Below are 19,792 nucleotides of genomic sequence, written 5' to 3' on the forward strand. Positions count from 1 at the left end.
CTTTTAGAGAATGTAAAGTGTCAACTAAATATTAGCTAAACAGTAACTACAAAATCCAACCAAAACACAAGGCAAACTGCAGTAAATGTGCTCCGCATTTAATGTGCTTCGCTTTGGGATTCTATCAGGGCAAAGAAAATCACTCTAGGTGTACTAAAGTGAAAGGTGAATGAGGATGATGCCAGCAACGCAATAATTGACAATGTAACAATGACCAAAGCAAGATGATGAAGATGGTGATGATGATGTCAAGTTATCTTAATTTAGATAAAACCTGATGAAACAATGACATCTACAAAGTGAGACAAATACAAATCTGATCTGTAAGAAATGAGAACAGTTTCCCTATTTAATAAGTGTTAAGTTTAAAGGAGCAGTGTAGGATATAAGGGAATCTGTTGGCAGAAGTGGAATACTCATTATTGTGTTTTTATTAAGGTATGATCACCTGAAACTAAGAATTGTTGTGTTTTTGTTACCTTAGAATGAGCCATCTATGTCTACATAGGGAGTGGGTCCTCTTCCATGGCTCCCTTTATGTTCCTACAGTAGCCCAGAACAGACAAATCACACACTGGTTCTAGAGGAGGTCTTTCGTGTTTTTAAATTACCTGAAGGCCACTGTAGGAAGGGATAACAGGAGGGGGCACTCAGCTGGTTGCAATCTACAACCTCACCACCAGATGGCACCAATCCTTCACACTACACCTTTGACACATTTGGCTTGACAGTCAAAAAACTTAAAGCATCTGTCTCACTTTCAGTGTTAGCATAGTTACTGCAGTTGACATGTGTAGGACAGTGCAGCTCTCCCCTTTCTGTCCTGGAACAGCCAATAGGAAAGTCCTCTCTCTGAAGTGACCTGTAATTGGCCAAATTCTCCTGTGGCAGGAGAATTACTTTTTAAAGACGGAGCCAGGAGGAGGTGCAGAAGTCTAGTCTTCTCTCATTACACCTGAATTACAATTTGCTTAAAGTTTATTAATGGATTTTTTGCCCAGTGATGCCAAAATAGAACTGCTTACCCCAGCTTTAATAGATGCACCCAGCACATTGAGTTTCACTTTCCATTTGACTCTTGGAAAGTTTAAGCAAGTTCAAGTGGATTGCACAATAAAGCAGTTGGGTGAGAAAACAGAGAACAGACGCAGCTACAAACCCATTATAGTTTTATTTGACATACAGGTGCTTTTGGTTCCTAGTCAAGGAGCTTTACTGAGAGCACATATTCCATTTACACAAAAAGAAAAACCGATGGTAGATTAGATTTATCACTTATCTGGATAAAACTAGCTTTTGTCCAAGACATACAGAACACATGTTAATGGTTGTCAGTTTTCGACCACACTCCTTTGATTCACAGCATGCAGGTTCTCCTACATCTGGCAGCGATTATGAAGATGTCACAAGATGGCAATAGCAAACTCACTTTTATTTTTTCTTTACAAATTCTGCACCAAATAAAATAAAGTAAAGAGATCTAAAGAACAGGAACAACAATAATAAACAATTGTTCTACGTAATGTTGCAAAATCTACATTCAAAAACCAAGACGCGCAGGGCCCCATTAAATAACCATATCAACAAGCACATAGTATAACGTCTTTGTCTTTGTCTCGCTGTCCGTCTGTCTGCCACACAGTCACAGACGTCTCTTACTTTGTTCTTCAGTCCCAACAGCAGTCTCAGCAGTGTCTCCTGCACTTTTCAACAGAGACACTCTCTCAGTGGTGGAAGTGAAGGAGCAGAGGCTACAGGGTAGAAAAAAAAGACTTTTTAAGTCCATAGTGGCCCAAGCCTTGTGGCTGAATATGCCCCATCCCGCTTGTGCATAAACATTATATTCAAATCATACAGGTAGCAGCAACACCCCTGCAGAGAGGGGTCGAGGGGGGTGAACAGTGGGTGAGGATGGGGAGGTTTTGGAGGAGGAAGAATAGGATGATAACAGGTGGAGGGCAGGGAGGCTCTAGACTTTGTGTGTCCAGAGCACTACTGTACAAGGCCACCTTGAGGGGAGACTGGGTCTGTGTCGTGGCCTCTGCGATGCCTGTGCTCTGTTTTGTTCCTGTTATCAGAGTCTTCACGTTCACCTGTGTCCCTCTCCCGCTCCCTTTCTCTCTTCCTCTCCCGTCGCCCCTCTTGGTTCTCCTTATCTTTACGGTTGTTGCGATTTCTCCGCTCTCTTCGCTCGGTCTTCCTCCGTCCTCCTGGAATAATAAAAACATGAAATAAAGTTTAGTAAAGCAGGGTAGAGGGGGGAGCTCTCTATCTTCTCTCCATCAGTTTCAGGAGGTAGTGTTCAGATAAGATTTTCTTTTACTTTGCCTAATTGTCATGATCTTTTTAAACTGCTTGTCTTTATATTTCAGTGAAAACAATCAGCCATACAAAATACCTAAAATGCAGGTATACATGTCAAATAGTACCAATTGGAATGCATTTGCCATGTATCCCTTTCAGCCCTCAGTCAATATTGTTTTTCTTAAGTGTTTTTATTCCTCTTTAGGTATGATAAAAAAAACAATATGAAATTCATTTTTTAAATTTGCATTTTTCAAGGAGTTTTTCATGTGTCCACTCAGGTGGATAGCATGCATTAAATGCTGTGAAACAATAAATTGTAATACTGCTCAATGCCATGGAAAAGGGCTGAACTTTGCTGCTGACTCCTAAGCTTCTCCCCTCTCTCTTTCTACTCATCCCTTCTGTACCCCCCCCATTCAACTCCTTCCTCTTCACTCCTCAGCCCCCCTCCCACCTCCTCCTGTTGAACTACATCATTTTTCCAATGAACATTTTCTGCAAAAGTAACAAAAATATTGTCAAAATATGGTTTCTGTTACAAAAAATACCTTCTACTACCATAAATCAATTGATTAACAGCCAGAAAAGTCACTGCAAATAAAATATTTTCAAGAACTTAGTTGCAGTAATACTATTAATTTTAGTTGAAATATAGCCAGAGATGCATGATGCACAGTTTCGTGGACAGATGATTGATTACTCAGTATTTGGAAAATTTAACAACTGTATTACTCCGAGATGTTGCTTAATTTTTCCAGATTTTATTTACCAACCAGAGTCTCCTATTATGGAAAAGATATTCTTGAGGGCACAGTTGCATTCTGTCGGCCATCTTGGTTTTGAGAGATTGGTGTTGCACTGACAACACCTGGCCAGTGGGTGGCAGTGTATGACAATACGCACAAGGGTCCACTGTAGTGACTTCAGTGCAACTACAGCATCAAAACCCATGCATATACAAGAAAAGTGGATATCTCCTCACAGTCTGCAAGCTGTCTGTTCTGTGTGTGCGCTAAAAAAAGTCCTAGTGTTCATTCACAGCAGGCATTTGTACTTGTGCACAGCACAGGGCAAAGGTCACAGATGTATAAGGAGAAAGGCAGTGGGAGCAAGAGAGAGGCTGACGAAAGCAGCAATGGGAGAGGTGTATTTGTTTGGGCGCTGAGTTCAAATATCAGCAATCTATCTTCAGAATGGCTGCACCTTTAATTAGTCCATGCATCAGCCTGTAAGAAATGAAAACCACTATATTTAAAAAATCCCTTCAAGTAAAGATGGCAAGACTTCTTGGGTGAGAGTGAACACACTACAAACACATTACAGGGTGCAGTTCTCCTATTGAGTACAACACTGGTTATTGCAATGCTCTATATTCCCCACTAGATGCCAGTCTTTAACCACAGACAGCAGCCCTCTCCCTGTGATGAGCAGACCTTTGTCCAAAATAGAAAACCTTTAAATAAACCCTCAATTTATCTGCTCTTGCAACACCATCTCATAAACAAAACCAAGAGTTATGGAATGCTGAAGGTTTATCTCTGCTCGAGCTACAGTTATTAATGATAATAACAAGATCCACCCCCAGGGAGGTTGGAGACAGGACCTGCAAGTGAAAGCAGAGGAGGCCCTTTCCTGTTGTTGTACTGCTGCTGTTCATGTGTGAGTGGAACGGAGCAGCACGGCCCTGCCTGGCTGGTTGGCTGGCCAGTCGGGGATTGTGAAACTGCTGAAGTAGGCAGTAGGCACAGACACAGGGAGAGAGAGAAAGAGAGATAAAGGGAGACAGAGAAAGAGATCTCTCTGTCTCTCTTCTGTCCGCTCCATATTCGGCCCCCTACATGCATCCTCTCCCTCTCTGTCTGTTCATTAATCAAGCCAGGGCTCTGGTTGGAACATTGGCCATGTCTGAACCACACATCCTGGGATAGCGATGCTGAGCTCTACCTGTCTACTGTGTTTAATCTTTTTATAGAAATACTGAAAGAACAGGACAGGAGACGGACTTTTGTGCATGTGTGAACATATGCACAGAGATGTTCACATAGTTCAATCGCAAGACAGTGAGAAGTGAGTAAAAAAGAAAAGATCATGAAGATAGGTGGGTGCATGGATGGATGGACAGATGGAGTAATCTGGTGCACTGACTCATTCGGGGTCTGCCCCCCGTCCTCTATAAACACAGGAAGTCCCCTTCGCTCTCATTGTTTTCTCTGTCCTGACACCATTTACAACTATTTACAAGTTCAGTGGATTAGTCATACTGTAGCCCCTGTGCTTTTGTCGAGCCAGAGAAGAAACCTAATCCATGCCAGTGTTGAGATGATTAGGAGAGTGTTTATCAAACTGACCTGCGTTTGGTTAGTTGGAACAGTTTCTGATGGGCTTGTTGTAAACTGTGTAATGACATGTCTGTAATGGTCCCCAAATGACACCTCTGGAGGTTTTGGAACATTTTCAACAGACATTTAGCACATTTTCCAAAGCCAAGTTTTAATGAATAATGTCTGACTGGCAGTGAGTGAGAACTGGTTTTGGGAACAACACAAAAAAGTCTTCCATCTTTTTAAGTAGAACCGTTACATGTGGCGACATAGCTTTATTTAAATGCAACAGTTACAATATGCTGGATGCTTAATACATTTTTGGTACTTACACTTAAAAATACGGCAGATACTGGATTTTTTCGTTCACATTTAGGTCATTGTACAGTCTGTACACAGCGTTTGATTTTAGTTAATTGTAGGTATAATCTTTATAAACAGATTGTGAACGTGTACGCAGAATTTTTTGGCAATGAGAAAAGATTTTGGTGTTCTATTTTCTGTTTATAGTCTGTTTGTTGTCTGTTTGCAGTCCGAGTAGTATTGACTAATTACGTTTGAATGGCAGTTAAGCCGGCAGTTAAATTGGCTGAAATGCAGAACCCATTGACTATTGTCTGACGTTTGTCATTATGTTGGTTTTTTAATTCATTTATAGAGGTTAGCCAAAATGCCCGGCGCACGGAAGAGGAAGTCTTGGCTTGGATATTCACTGGCTACCTGAATCAGCCCTTGCCCCCAGAGGCTGGCAGACCATAGCCAATGGGTTCATACTGTGTTACTTCAAAAGTCACAGAGAAGTTGTACCAAACAAGATATGTGAACAATGTTTACCAAGTGAAATTATTGTGTTTGGACTTTTTAATGGATGTTGCATAGGCTTCCTATTGGTACAATTAAACCATTCTTAATGCAGTAGAAGGGAAACAATGCAACATCCCTTGGAAAAATAGTCTGACATTTTGGGGCATACATTTAATTGCTTTCTTGTCAAAAGTTAAATGAGAAAATTGCTAACACTCTCCTGTCTGCCTGTTTAGTATTGACCTGGACCCAAGAGGGGATTGGCTTAGCTGAGCATAAAGACTGAAAGCAATGGGAAACTGACAGCATTGTTCTATTTAAAGTTAAACAGTCCACCTACCAACACACAGTTAAATAGCCTGTAAGTATTTCTCTGAACTCAGCAGCCGGATACAGTGACTTCAAATGTCTCTACCAAGCCCCCAGGAACAGCGCTGAGCTTTTAAGCCAATTTTATATAGTGGCTGATTATGAAATTAGAACATCTCTTCCATCACATGACACCATGAGGGCCAAAAAGCACTTTTTCCATAAACTTACAATGTGAAAGGGACATCTGTAAAACAGTGGACACATTTTTTGAGTGCCAAAACCCCCACAAAATGACTCATTTCCCGTTCAGGATTTGATCCATTCAGTCCGATAACATTTCAAAAGTCTAGAGGAGCCGCATGATTAAATAATTATTATACCCATTCAAGATAGTGGAGGGCTAAACCAGAAGTCTCTTGTGCACTTGCTCCATGGACCCCACAATGTGGAAGATCTGAATAAATTCAAACTGCGTAAATAGTGTTTTTTTTTTTTAGTTTCATGTGCCACTGAACAACATCCATAGGAATGGATGGAGCCCTGCCTCCAACACTGTATCCTGTTCTCTTTATACATCCATGGTCTCCATTGGTTGCCTGGAAATAGCTACAGTGAGTAACTCCCCGTAAATCCACAAAATGTGGATTTTATGTTTTTGTTTGTGTTTAGATTAAGCAATAGACATACAATGTTTAATGAGTGATCTTTAGAAATCCTAGTAGGCAGATTTTCAAACACTAGAAAGAGCCAGGCTAACTCATTCCACCTGTTTCTCATTTTTATGCTAAGCTAAGCTAAGCTAACAGTCTTGTGGCTTTGGCCCAGTACTTCATAGACAGATGTGATCGTGGAATAAATCTTTCCGTCTAATTCTTGCCAAGATCACAAACAAACATATTTGCTGAAATGTCAGACTTCCTTTCGTGTTGTTTCAGATGCTCTAACTGTCACAACTGTGACACTACTGACACATTAATTCAACACCAAGCTCTTTAGCACTGTCTATTTTGTTTTTTAGCAATAGCTCATAAAAGTGAGTACAAATACACAACACAGATAATGGTGTGATGTAAGAGAGCACTTGTAAATCTCTGTGGTCAGTCTTCAGCATGTATACATCTACATGCTCCAATTAAGATTTTGTCATTTGTTCTAAGATGAAATTCACTATAAAAGATTTATTGTGATCAACACAGTAAAAATATTGACACTCACTTAGAATTATAGTAAATCTGGATCCAATCAAAGACCATAACTTCTCTTACGTTCCACATATAATCGATGCCACATTCAGTCCACAGATGACAAGTATTTGCCATCAGTGCTGTCAGTGAAGAACATTTGCTATCATTTCTAGTTAGCAAGAAAGAAAATATTAAGAAATGTGTTGTTGTTTTAGTCCTGTGTGCTTTCCCTAAAAGCCGTGCCTGCACTGTGTAAACACAGCCACTAGTGTGGATCTGCTGAATTGTCCATGGCTGTAATGTGACTTCTAGAAATCTGTTGCAGGGCATTAACAAAGGATAGGAGTCAGTAAACTGTACTGAGAGCACAGAGAGGGGCTTTACTGGGTGGGACACTGCACACTGTGTGTATATGTGTGTGTGTGCGCTGGCACAATGAGTGAGTGAGCACACTGGTGAAAAAGAGAGAAAGAGAGCGATGGGATAAGGAACAACTAAAGAAAAAGTAAAGAACAAGGTGAGAGAAGGAAACAGAAAGAGATCAAATGAGAGAGAGCGGAGGGGCACTGAGGGTAAGGGGAGGTGTGTGTGTGTGTGTGTGTGCACGTGTGTATGCGGTTGGAGGAGCACTGTGTGTTTTATGATGGCACATCCTCCGTGGCAGGCGTTCTGTCGTCCGGGGAGCTTTTGGCGGGAGCCAGGCTGGGATTAAAGGCTATGGGCTGTCCCACAAGTGGAATGCCTGCCGCATGCCCGCCAGGATGTCATGAGGGGGGTTCTGGGTGTGCCAGTGTGTGTGTGTGTGTGTGTGTGTGTGTGTATCAGTCCTCCTGTCCTCACTGACTGGTTGATAATAGCTTGCTTAACTGTATGTTTCTCAGTGCGTAATAGGTCTAAGTGAGTGTGTGTGTGTGTGTGTGTGTGTGTGTGCGTGCGTGTGGGAGTTAAAGGGTGCTAAGGTTTGCAGAGGGCACGCGGTCTATCCGGCTACAGAGATAGAGAGGTGAACAGCAGGTCGATCGAAGGACAAATTAGCCAGCATTAACTTGAGAGAGATGGCGGCCTGGATGAGGATGTGTGTGTAAACATTCACAATCTCTAGCCGTGGATAACTGAGGAACAGAGCCAAGTTTCTCTAAGCTTGAATATATCAGCATATTTCCTAAAGTTTTACAACTTTTCTGACGTGATATCTGTAATTTAAAACATTGTTTTAATCAGCAGATTTTGCAATGCCTCTGTAGAACTGGAGGCGGTGATGCTAGAGTCTTAAGAGGACACAGGAACAGTTGGGAAATGTGCTTTCCTGTCACGAGTATATGACACGTTTTACACCAATCTCACATCTGTACATTAAATATGAAACTGCAACCCTCAAACTCTTGATGAACTGAAGTATAGGGGGAGCGTGTTGAATAATAGCAAAACATCTGTTTACAAACTCTGACACTACTCGCGCAGTGTAATCCAACTCTCATTTATCCAGTCATACGCTGAGTACTTCCAAATCACATGCATTTTTGCTGAAACATTAATATTTAAAACTCTTTCGCATGAATAGTGTCATGCATGGTTGAGTAGCGTGGTTGGCAAAGTGCGTGTGTTTGAACTCTGTTCAATGAAATGCACAAGTGTTCAAACGCACGCACTTGCCCAGCTGCTACGTGTATGCGGAAATGTTTCAAATAGTAATGTTTTAGCAAAAATGCATATGTTAGGAAAGTACTGAGCGTACGACTGGATAAATGAGATTCAGATTGCACTGCATGAGTTGTGTGGGAGATTAGTTTTGCTGTTGTTTAACACTGACATTCTTAATTTCAATTTCAGAATTTCCTCATTTTTTTGATTCTTTGAGGCATGTGAGAAAAGCAATGTTTTCTTCACTTATTCAACATTACACGGGTGAAGTAATCCCTTGAGAAAGTTCACCTAACAGCACCCAAAAAAGTTTTAGCTTGAAGCAGAGAAAAGAACAACTTGACATTTTTTTGTTTGTATATGAAATAAACAAAAGTTGGATGTTAGTGAGTTTTTAAGCTGCTGGTTAGGTAGATTTTTCAAATTTTGTAGAGGCAGGCTAGCTATTTGCCCCGCTTCAAGTCTTTATGCTAAGCTAAGCTAATCACCTGCTGGCACAAGCTTCAATATACACACATGAGGGTGGTATTGATCTTATCATCTTGTTGGCAAGAATGCAGCTATTCTGCAAAATGTCAAAGTAAACTTCCTTTAAGAAAAGATGACCTACTGAGTTAGGAGCAAACAGATGACATGAGTAAATACTTAGTGGACTCATGTGGAGGAGTAAAATGATGTAGTGATGAGAAGAGGAAAGGCAGGACAGAGAGGGAGGAGGAGGAGGCAAAAGGAGAAAGTGCAAAAGAGGAGGAAAGGAAAAGGAGGAGGAGGATGTATCAGTGTCTGAGGGCTGCTGGAGGATTACCGGGGGCTCTCTGAGGTCGGACCACTGACCCCCTAGCGTGTGCAGAACGTAAACACCGAGGAGATGACGCGCCGAAGCAGATAATTAGCTCTCATTCACTGCGGATGCTCTTGGAGGGAGGGCAACAGGGTAATCACAAGCAGGGGTAGTGTGTGAGTGTGTGTACACACAGCTTTCTGTTGCTTTACCTTTCTTTCTTTCTTTCTTTCTTTCTTTCTTTCTTTCTTCAATTCACCTCCCTTCTCTCTGTACCCCCTCCTTTCACCAGCCTCAGGCTAGATCAACAGAGCCGTCGACTCCACACTAAAGTCTCAGCCCCGACCCGACTGACTGGGAGCGCCAACAGGGAGCTTATATGGGGGTCTGTGTTTTCTTTGGTGTGGTAGGGAGTGTGTGTGTGTGTGCGTGTGTGGAGCGGACGAGGATGGGGGAATGGATCAGTAGAGAGATACAGATAGAAAGTGAGAGAGAGAGGGATAGCTGGGGTGACAGAGGGCACATTTCACAGTCTGACTTACAAATCACGTCGACCCAGTTGACTCTCTTCACAAATTACCACCAAGAGCAATGGCTGTGTAGTTATTTTAGTAGGACAAAGATGGTATGTGTGTGTGTCTGTGTGCATGTGCGTGTGTTTGGTGTGCACAAGCAAGCATGTAAGTGCAAATTTGTGCATTTGTCTGAAAGAGAGGGTGTATCTGTATCTGGATATTTGTGTGCATGTGCTGGTTTGCGTGTGTGCTTGTGCTTGTGCTTGTGCGTGTGTGTGTGTGTGTGTGTGTGTGTGTGTGTGTGTATTGGCAGCTGTGGGGATAAACCAATACTGATCCCCTGGTCGCCGCGTGCCTCCCAGGGGGAGGATGTTGATGTTGAGCTGGCTGTTTCTGCTCCAGTGTCAACTGCTTTTTTGCTGCATCACAAACACACACACACACACACACACACTGTTTGTTCTGTAAGTGTGAGGCCCCAGGGGGCTGGATCTCAGCCTCCTAGCCTGTCTGCGATCTGTCATTTAACACTACAGAGCCCAGGCTAAAAAACAACCAGCCGTAGCCGCCAACCAGCTTAGTAACCACACACATGTAGCACACACATTACACAAAGTGGTCATAAATGTGCCACGGCATTGAGATTTCTAAAGAGACGAGCCCGTCTGAAAGCAGTTTTCACTCTCTTCATTAGAAATGATCACGCTATTCCCTGTTTACTAGGAGCAGGGAAAGCGGTTTTACTGTTTAAAAATCCAAAGAGGTCTCCCGGGAGAACACACAACATACCCATTGCAACATCACACATGTGTGTTCCCCCCACTGTCCTCACTCTAACCACAATGGCAATCCTCTGAGTAAACAGTTGTAGTCCTGAGCGGAAGACCGACTAGCTCTGATTGTACAAGCTGAAGAAGCAAGGTCTGGAATTCATAGAAATCGTGCCATGTGTAACAAATACAATGTTGGCAGTGAGTGTGACGGGTCATCAGCATCTACAACAGACGATGTCTAGAATGTGACCATAAAAAAAAAATCTGTGACTTAAAAATAGTTTTCTTTACCTGGACATTTCCTCCTCTTGACCAGGCACTCTTTGATTTCTGAGATCTCAGGGCAGGGATTGCCAAAGGGTGATGGGTACTGGAGGACCTGCCGTGTGCGGGTCTCCTGCCCCCGCTTGAACCCACAGGTTCTACCGGACCTGGAGCAGGGGCTCCACTCGCTCCACTCACCCACCTCGCAGTGCACTGTTGGAGGGAAAATTGAGAAAATGAAGTGAGGATGAGAAAGTGTTCAGCCATTCTTCATCAAGGGCCAAAAGCGTGGCATGGGCCCCACACACGTACACATACTGGGCAGACCTTGTGGTGTGCACTCCATGAGTTTGTCATTGGGCTCATAGTTGTCTGGACAGACATGGTGGCACCTCCCGCTGAGCTGGTACAGGCCTGGCCGGCACCGCGAACATGTTTCACCGTTCACACACAACTCACACTCTGCGGGGCACCCTGCAAAGACAAAAGCACAGTTGTGTATCTTTGAATATATAGTGGCCAAATTTAACTCATAAACAGTTTTCATGTGTGCTTCATTCCAAAGTCAATGTGGGATAAATACAATGTAAATAGAGCTAAATGAAAGGTAAGCCCTATTTTTAATTTCTGTCCCTGAATACTGTGAACTCTAAACACTCACTGGGAACACACTCCCTCTGCGTGTCGCTGCGGACCAGCCCTTCAGGACAGTTCTCCTGGCATTTGCCCAGGTGAAGGTAGAATCCTGCTCGGCAGCGTGTGCAGAAGTTCTTGTTGAAGCAGGAGTCGCACTCCGACCTGCACTCTGACAGAAACACAGACCCACCGCCAGCGTTTATTTAAACTGTACAAGTTATCGTGTGTGTCCTGTGTGTTAAATATACAGGGTGTCAGTGTGTGTGTGCGTGCGTGTGTGTGTTTGTGTCCAACTGGGAATACGGTCAGGAATATAAGCCACTGCAGTCAGACTGATGTCTTACATGGTGGACATGGAGGATTTTAAGTAAAGCAACACTTGGTTCAATTTAGTGTCACCAAAAGGAAACACACTTAACAGGTATCAAGTTTTTCAGTTAAATGAACACATACTGTTCGTAAACATGATCCCATATTTCACAAGCAGGTCTTGAAGCTGTTGCTTGTAAAGAAGGAAGCACATATATTACACTGAATACTTATGCCCATCCACTCGGAGGACAATTAATTACAGTGACGTCTAGCTACTGATACCACACCTACAGATGTTGGTTAAATTAGGAACATGCATTGTCAGTAATGATTTCATCAATATTCTGCTTCACAAATACTCATCGTGGCTTACTTGTGCAGGTGTTTCTTTCTGGGGAGCGTGTGCCATAAAAGCCCGGAGGACAGGAAGTCATGCACACCCCGATCTGCTTCATCCCAATCCTCTCCAAATGCATGAAGAAGCGTGGCTTGCAGGACAGGCAGCCATTGTAGTCAGAGCAGGTCAGACAGCCACCCTGCTGGCACCCTGAGCTCACACCAGAGATCTCTGTTGACAGGAGCAGGTGCATGTATAAGTATAAATTTGACATGGTGTAGGATTACTTTTGGGGCGTTTTAAACTACAAGAGTAGTTATCTTAATGGATATCTTGCTAAATAGAGCATCATTTTGGTGAGATTAAATGCTGGGCACTGTAAGGAGTAGTAATATCAGCCTCCCTCTTCAAAGTGTGTAGCAGGAATTCACCTTTCTGGTGTTGCCAATGACGGACACAATAACCTTCTGCTAGCGTCTCTGTAAGACTGTAATTTATTTAGACTAAAACATGTTTTTTTCAGCTAAGGACTCAAATGTAGTCCAGAGAGACCCATTTTAAGTCTTAGACAATAAGGTCCCTGACACACCAAGCCGACAGTCAGCTATTAGTTAGCATCTGTTGTCCTAGTTTTTGCGGTGTCCTGCACCATTGGCACTACTTGGCCCTTGTCCCCTGTTCAACACGATGAATCAGTGAGTGAACTCACTCTGATTGGCAGTTCAGCTCAGTGCACAAGAAAAGAAACAGAAGTGTGGTGAGCAAACAAATAACTGAAGTCAGGAGGGCAAGAGACTGAGACAAACTTCTTATATGAGCTACGTTTTTTTTGTGGGCACTGAGCTCTTTAGCAGAAACTGTTTATAATTTTTTGTGTCACTGTTCCCTTGCCCACAGTAAATATCCGCTGTTCTTTCAACATGTGGTTGTGCTGTTAATGTGCTATCTGGCTAACTAGCATCTTGAATCCATCCTAGCGGTTTTCCAGTATCCATTTTTGAATGATGAATACCGACTACTGCCGCCTGCTGGTATGGAGAGTTATTTCCTTTCACGCAGGCACATACCGTATATGCTAGGTGGATGTTGCTGTAGTCTTTGCAGTGCATTCAAGTGCAACCTTATGTCCAAGACACAGGGGACGTGAGGTGATGGAACAGTCTGTGTCTGTGTCTGTGTCTGGTGTGTCTGGTTCTTAAGACACCAGGTGATAAAATTCATTACCTTAACCCTGTCTTTTCATCCCATTCATACCAGCCTCTTAAACACATATTGCTGAATCCAGACTTTCAAACTTTTATTTTACAACCTAAAATAGCCCAGCGACAGAGAATAACACCCCATGTACCTGCAGCTGCTTGAAAACACTGGCTTTCAAAATAAGGTTCCTCCTTTTTTTTCAGTAGGGCATCTTAGTCCACAACCAGTTTTGATTGACACTGAACTGTAGAGGATCGTTACCATATGGTATGCATATTATTTGTGCAAAGTACAATGGAATATTTCAGTTTTTGTTAATGGTTTAATGATCGTTTTTGGTTATGGCACTCTGCATAAACCAGGATCAGGCTGGGTTTGTGGAAGTTATTTGGATTTATACACATCAAACAGTGCAGTTTCAGTGCAGATGTCAGGTTAGGGTGGACTGGGGCACCACTGTGCATGCTACATCCATGACTCTACAATGCCAAAATCTAGTAGTAGTCAGAGCTGTATGATATCAGTGTATGTTACATCTCACCTATCACTACTCCAGGTAGGTAGTTAAAAAAAAAGACTAAATACTTTATGAAACAAAGGGTACTTTATGTATCTATATACTGCACCAATCCTGCATGTTTCCGTGATACAAACTGTGTAGGATTTAGAGGGATGTATTGGCAGAAATAGAATATAATACGTATGTTTTCTTTAGTGTATAATCACCAAAAAAAAAAAAATTGTTGTTTTTTTCTTTTTACCTTAGCATTAACCCTTTATATATTATACTTAAGGAGGGTCCTCAGCCACAGAGTATGCCATGTTGCACCGCTGTGTTTCTACAATAGGCCAGAATGGACAAACCAAACACTGGTACTAGTTACTACTTTTTGCATCAGCCAGCATAGTCAGTAGCCCCTCCACAACGAGCCGAACAGTGTTGGTAAAAACCTGATTTTTAAACTGCCTTATTAAGTGTTTTAGCACTTTAATCACCTGTTCCATTTGTCTGAGAGAAGAAGAGACCTCTGCGGATAATTCAGCTCGTGGGAAAAATCTCCTGAACAATTAACACTGAAGGAATTGTAAAGTTCACACTTGGTACATGGGGGAAATTTCAGTTGATTGCAATCTGCAATTCTCACCGCTAGATGCCACTAAATCACATATACTTCTCCTTAAGTTTTTTTTTTTAATTGAAATGTTTCAGTCAAGTATTTTGTCATGTTTTACAAGAATGAGGACAAAGTGAAAACAGGAAGTCAACTGTATCATGACTGGTTATTATTTCACATGCATAAGTTCATCAAACATGATTAATCGCCTACTGTTTTAGCACAGTGCCAACGGCAGCTATTTATACCTTGTTTACAGCCCTGTTTATGTACATAAGTACTGTAGTGTTTAGTTTATGTTGATATATATTACAGTAGGGTTTTCATCCCCCTCTCGTCACTAATTTGTGGGATGATTCACCAGACTTTGTCTGCCATGGATGAAAGCTCTGGTTGAGGGTTTTCATCATTTTAATTGTATGTTGACAATTTGTCACAGACGGTTTTAATGTCTCCCGAGTTACAGCGAGTGTATTTATCAAAAACTCCAACGATTATAAAAACTTATTGCTAAGAGCTAATTGTATTAAAGAAGACGAAATAAATTTGATGTGATGTCTTGCGGTCATGTTCCTGGAAAAACTTGTATATCATCCTTTTCAGTATCTGATTGCACTTAGTGGACAAAAATAGTTACAAAGAGGGTTTGGGTGGTTGGATGGGGATGTATATATATATATGATCTGAAAGAAAACCACCAGATAAACATGACAGGTTTCATGATGCTGGGGAGTTCAGAGAAGATGTTTTTAGCCTCTGGTCCTGATGTTTTAGTATAACCATTCTCATGAGGAAATGAGTTTAACTCACTCCTCTGTTAGAAATACAACTGTTAAATCCAGAAAGTGGTACATGGGCTTAAGAGAACAAGAAGGTCAACCCAGGGACAAGCACATTACAGTCTACTTATATATAGGAGCAACACCTGTGACATAGAGTCAATATGTAGGCAATAGACATGAGAGAAGTTCCATATTTTACATACTTGTGCACCCATGCTGCATTGGTACTCCATTCTCAAAGGCATTGTTTGGAAAATGTTGCAGTAGTCACACATGGTAAGCAAATCAAAAGCAACCCCTGTAAGCTTCCAAGGAGTTGGTTTTCCTCTCCAGCCTTGGCATCTCATGCCCCTGCTTGAAGCTGGCCCCTCTTCCTTCTCCTCTAAGTTCGGGGGGTTTAGCTGCCAGTTTACCATAGATCATAGATACTTTGTTTGAAATATCTCGACAATCTTTACAACGGCTGTCCATTTGCCCACATGTGTTCCTGCCAAGCTGCCCTGATTCACAGAAGTCTTAAGACACAAGAATTTGGCCTTGCCCTCGCACTTGCACCGACAAAACCTCAGTTGGACTTGCATAACATACCAACAAAGTCACATATGAATAAACACATTCACATGCCTGCACACACACAAACAGATGGTTCGGGGAGAAAATAGAAATGCACAACAAAACAGAAGTAACATAAAAAAAAATCATTTTGCCTTAAGTTTTTTATTTGTACCTCTTTATAGGATTCCATCATGTGTCACACTTGATTTCCCCGACTTTGTAACAATATGTTTAGCTTTAAATCAAGACCTAAATCACCCCATCTTCATCTTGAGCTGATCTGATTATATAATATATATAATTTCCACTGTTAGCACCCAGGCACCCACATGCCTTTATTTTTGGATGCATCATCATGGACAGGAAGCTCAGAGCTTGGGTTCAGTCTCTGTGTGGTAATTTTGGCCAGTTGACTCATTGGTCATTGACTCCCAACTCACTCTTACCCCCTTCTGTCCCTCTGAAGTCTGTACTCATTCACCCCCTCACCAGCAAATCCCTCCATCCTCCTTGATATCTCTGGAAGCATTAGATATCTGCATCCTTGGAGGAAGTTTGGAATCTTAGAAGCACTTGTCAATTAATGGGTACATAGTCAGTCTGGAGAGGCAGAGGTTTACTCCTTACTGTAGAACGTGAATGAAACCTTCATCTTAGGTAGAAACGAATTAATGCGTGGGTGCTACTGTATGAGTATGCTGTATTATTAAATGTTTTATATTTTAAGTCCATTTTCACACAATTTTGGCATCTCTTTTTCATCAAAAACAAATTGAAACTATTTTCAAAAATTCATATTTCACAAAGAGAACATTATCAACACTGTTTTCAGACTCAGGGCATAATTCGAGAAAGCAGAGTGCTTTCAGTAGACCCTCCTGCTCCCCCTCTCTCACACTGTGCTGAGAGGCTCTTTAATACTGTTTAGGGGGAAATAAACATTTAAAAGGGAGAATGTGTGTGTCCCAACACAGCGTAGGGTAGAAACAGACACCGCGGCATCTATGTATACTACATTAGTGCAACACAAACACAAATTTAAGACAGAGTAATCAAACTATTAACACAGTGGCACATGTTCATTGCATTTTATCATTAAAACTGGTATCTGATGTCATTATATATGAGTTTGCTGGAGTTTAAATCAGAGCTGTTTCACCCTGCCGAACAGCAAAAGTATCCACACTTTGTTCTTGAGGTTCGAACTAAACTACATTGAACAGAGCTGCCAAGAGCAAAGGTAACCCCAGGACCCCTTTAAAACTACACAGTAAACACACAGTTAACCCCAGATGCTGCTTTTGTTTTGTTTTTTTTAAATTTCCACTTTGGTGGTCATGAGGGAAGAAACAACAAAACAGTCCTCACAGTTACAGCTCTAAGCTCTGTGATTAAATGTAAAGAGATGCACAGAGAAGTCTCAGCCCCAGGTGGCAGGGATAAAAACATCACTTCTAGGGTCTATTATTGTAGATCACACACAGTTTTCAGCCACGCTGGCAAGTGATACACGGAATATTCCAGTTGTCACTGCGATTCTCTGACAGAATTAGTCACAGAGCACATCTGGAGACCCTCAGTGATAAAGTGTGCGTAGGAAGAATAGAACAATATACTTTATTGATACTTATTTCATGGTGTCATGGAAAAAGGCCGGCCATAGCTCTGGAGATTAGACATAATGTTGGACCTCGGGGGGGATATATGGGAGATGAAGTACCATCAGACCTGAGAGTGTTTCAGTATGGAACATCTCTGGTGTTTCCATGGTCCCTACTGGCAAATTTGCATTAACTCAGACTTTGAAGAGTAATAAGAACAAGATGGGACATGATTTCAAATCGTTATACTGCGTTTATTTTTCTGACTGGCATAAATGTGAATCCTACACTATGTGATCTTCCCTCAGGAATCCCAAAATGCGGCATTATAACATACGGAGGTTCCTTGACTAAATATGGGAGCTAAAGCTGTGAATACCCATGTGAGCAGTGCTCCGGCCTGGCATCCAGGCAGCACACTCCGTGTCTGAAGTCTGCTGCTCTGACCGCTAGAGAGCGACGGGAACCAGGAGACTGTGCGCAAAGAGGAACGGCTGCAGGCTTCAGGTGACAGGCAGAACAATTTATTCATCAAATAAAGATTAAAATGAAACACTGTAAAAGTGGACTAAAAATGGTGAAGCTACCAAAGTTATCATGGATGGACTACGCAGTCAATGAGTTCATAGACTGGAGCATGCGCTGGAATTTCACCAACCAATCGAAGAAAAAACAATTTTATGACAGCAATTTAATAAGCTGGATGCGCAATGCAGGAATTTCGAGTTGGGAGTGTGTAAATTAGTTTTAATATCCCAATTATCTTGAATTGTTTTATTAATCAGTAATAATCTGGGAAATCAGCACGATCACTCCTGCCAGCTGACGAAAATTAGTTTTGATCTTATAGTTTTTAGTTAGAAAAGAAAAAAGATCAAAGATCAGCTGCAATTTTTAAAAGTACATCTAGAAATACTCACATTTTGTCCAGTGTTCCCAGTTGTGCGCCTGTGTGGGATTGTTTAATGACCCACTGGTACAAATTAAGCAATTTACCACACTGAGCAAATAACACTGTGTCTACCATTAATTAGGATATTTAGAATAGACTGGATTTGCACTTTTGTTAAAGCCAATAAATGCTAAATTAAAAAAGAGAAACAAAAAAAGAATATACTTAGCGTGTACACAGAAACACTGAGCAGCATCGCACCGCACTTTAATCTACTCACGTTTATGTTGCCGGTGCCTGGAGCTGCTGTGCTGCTGACAACCAGTGTAATCCATGCAGTGCAAGATGATCCAAACAAAGGAGATCAGTTGTAATTGCATAGTAGCCCAGAGATGAGACTCGTAAAGCCAATGTCAATGTTCACCAAGTCACTTATTGGATAAGATTCCGTTTTCTTCCCCCCAGACGGAGGCAGAGTGTGGAGGGTAGGTAATTCCTAGACACAACAGGACCCCCAGCTATGTGGTGATATGTGGTGATGGTAGTGCACGGTGGCCCAATGATGCCTGGGCCGCTTAGACTGTAACATCCTGGATAGGATCTTCATATGTGCCAAGAAAGCCAGACTGAGTCAGGGATCCGTTATCCGTGCTGTGATAAAGAACATCCCTTCCAAAAAACGAAAAACAAACACGCCAAAAAGCTCGATTCTCATCCGGTGCGCGCAGGAGGAAAGCAAATTCAATCATTAGTGTAAGTCAGAAAGATGAATAGAACATTTTTTTTATGTTTAGCGTGACTCTCAGAAAGTTTGAGACATCATATCCATGTGCAGAACTCCAAATTGACCTTTCTCCTCCTCTCCACGTCTGTCTCAGTGGAGATGCGCCGTGCGTCCCGGTGTGAGTGGATACCCTAATGTGCCAGGCGCGCTAAGGGTCTCGGCTTCATCTCAGCATCAGCTAAAGCACAAAAGTAAAAAGCCACCACAGGACCGACACTAATTATAAAAGAAAAATCTGTAAGTTGAAGGTTTCGTAGCTCTTGTTGGCTGTAAAGCATGCACACCTCCTGTCGCTCGCTGTCGGCAGCAGGCAACTGTACCAAAGTAAATCTCCGCAGTTTCAGCGCTTTTCTGCTTTGCGTGCAGGACCCATTCACTCCCCTCCTGCCGGCCGGCTGATGACTTCAGCCCTCTGCTGTCTCTCTGTCTCTTTCTCTCCCCCTATGAGCTCCAAAGTTTATTTAGAGGGCAAGCCCCCCCGCGTCAGAGAGAGAGGGAGGGGAGGGAGAAAGAGGGCATACTTAAGTTATTTCAACGAGGGTTTAGAAATGTGGACTGTAGCTTCTCCTGTCTGTGATTCCAATGATGCTTTTACTGCGCATCTTTTAACATGAACTAAATGTGACTGAAATGAATGGACTCACCTGCCTCAAAACTCATCTTTATCTTCATCTTA

At 42.1% G+C, this 19,792-nt stretch overlaps 1 protein-coding gene across 1 annotated transcript; it reads right to left on the bottom strand.

Moving 5' to 3' along the window:
• Window positions 1-1,152: 1,152 nt before the first annotated feature.
• On the bottom strand, window positions 1,153-19,532 carry rspo3 (R-spondin 3). The gene is made up of 6 exons (XM_078171931.1): window positions 18,613-19,532; window positions 12,224-12,418; window positions 11,564-11,707; window positions 11,230-11,376; window positions 10,930-11,115; window positions 1,153-2,210 (listed from the first exon to the last, which is right to left on the bottom strand). Exons 1-6 carry the CDS (start codon window positions 18,710-18,712, stop codon window positions 1,993-1,995), a joined length of 990 nt encoding a protein of 329 aa, XP_078028057.1. The 5' UTR covers window positions 18,713-19,532; the 3' UTR covers window positions 1,153-1,992.
• Between the last annotated feature and the right edge of the window lie 260 nt (window positions 19,533-19,792).

This window comes from Epinephelus lanceolatus, chromosome 10 (assembly GCF_041903045.1).
Source record: "Epinephelus lanceolatus isolate andai-2023 chromosome 10, ASM4190304v1, whole genome shotgun sequence".
Taxonomy (NCBI): domain Eukaryota; kingdom Metazoa; phylum Chordata; class Actinopteri; order Perciformes; family Serranidae; genus Epinephelus; species Epinephelus lanceolatus.

What these genes read in the sequence shown, in the direction of transcription:
- rspo3 (XM_078171931.1), bottom strand. Translation starts at nt 18,712, where the DNA reads ATGCAATTACAACTGATCTCCTTTGTTTGGATCATCTTGCACTGCATG. An exon ending in CAGGCACCGGCAACATAAAC is followed by an intron (nt 12,419 to 18,612) that starts GTGAGTAGATTA and finishes TCCTGTCAACAG; the next exon opens with AGATCTCTGGTGTGAGCTCA. An exon ending in CATGGAGTGCACACCACAAG is followed by an intron (nt 11,116 to 11,229) that starts GTCTGCCCAGTA and finishes TCCCTCCAACAG; the next exon opens with TGCACTGCGAGGTGGGTGAG.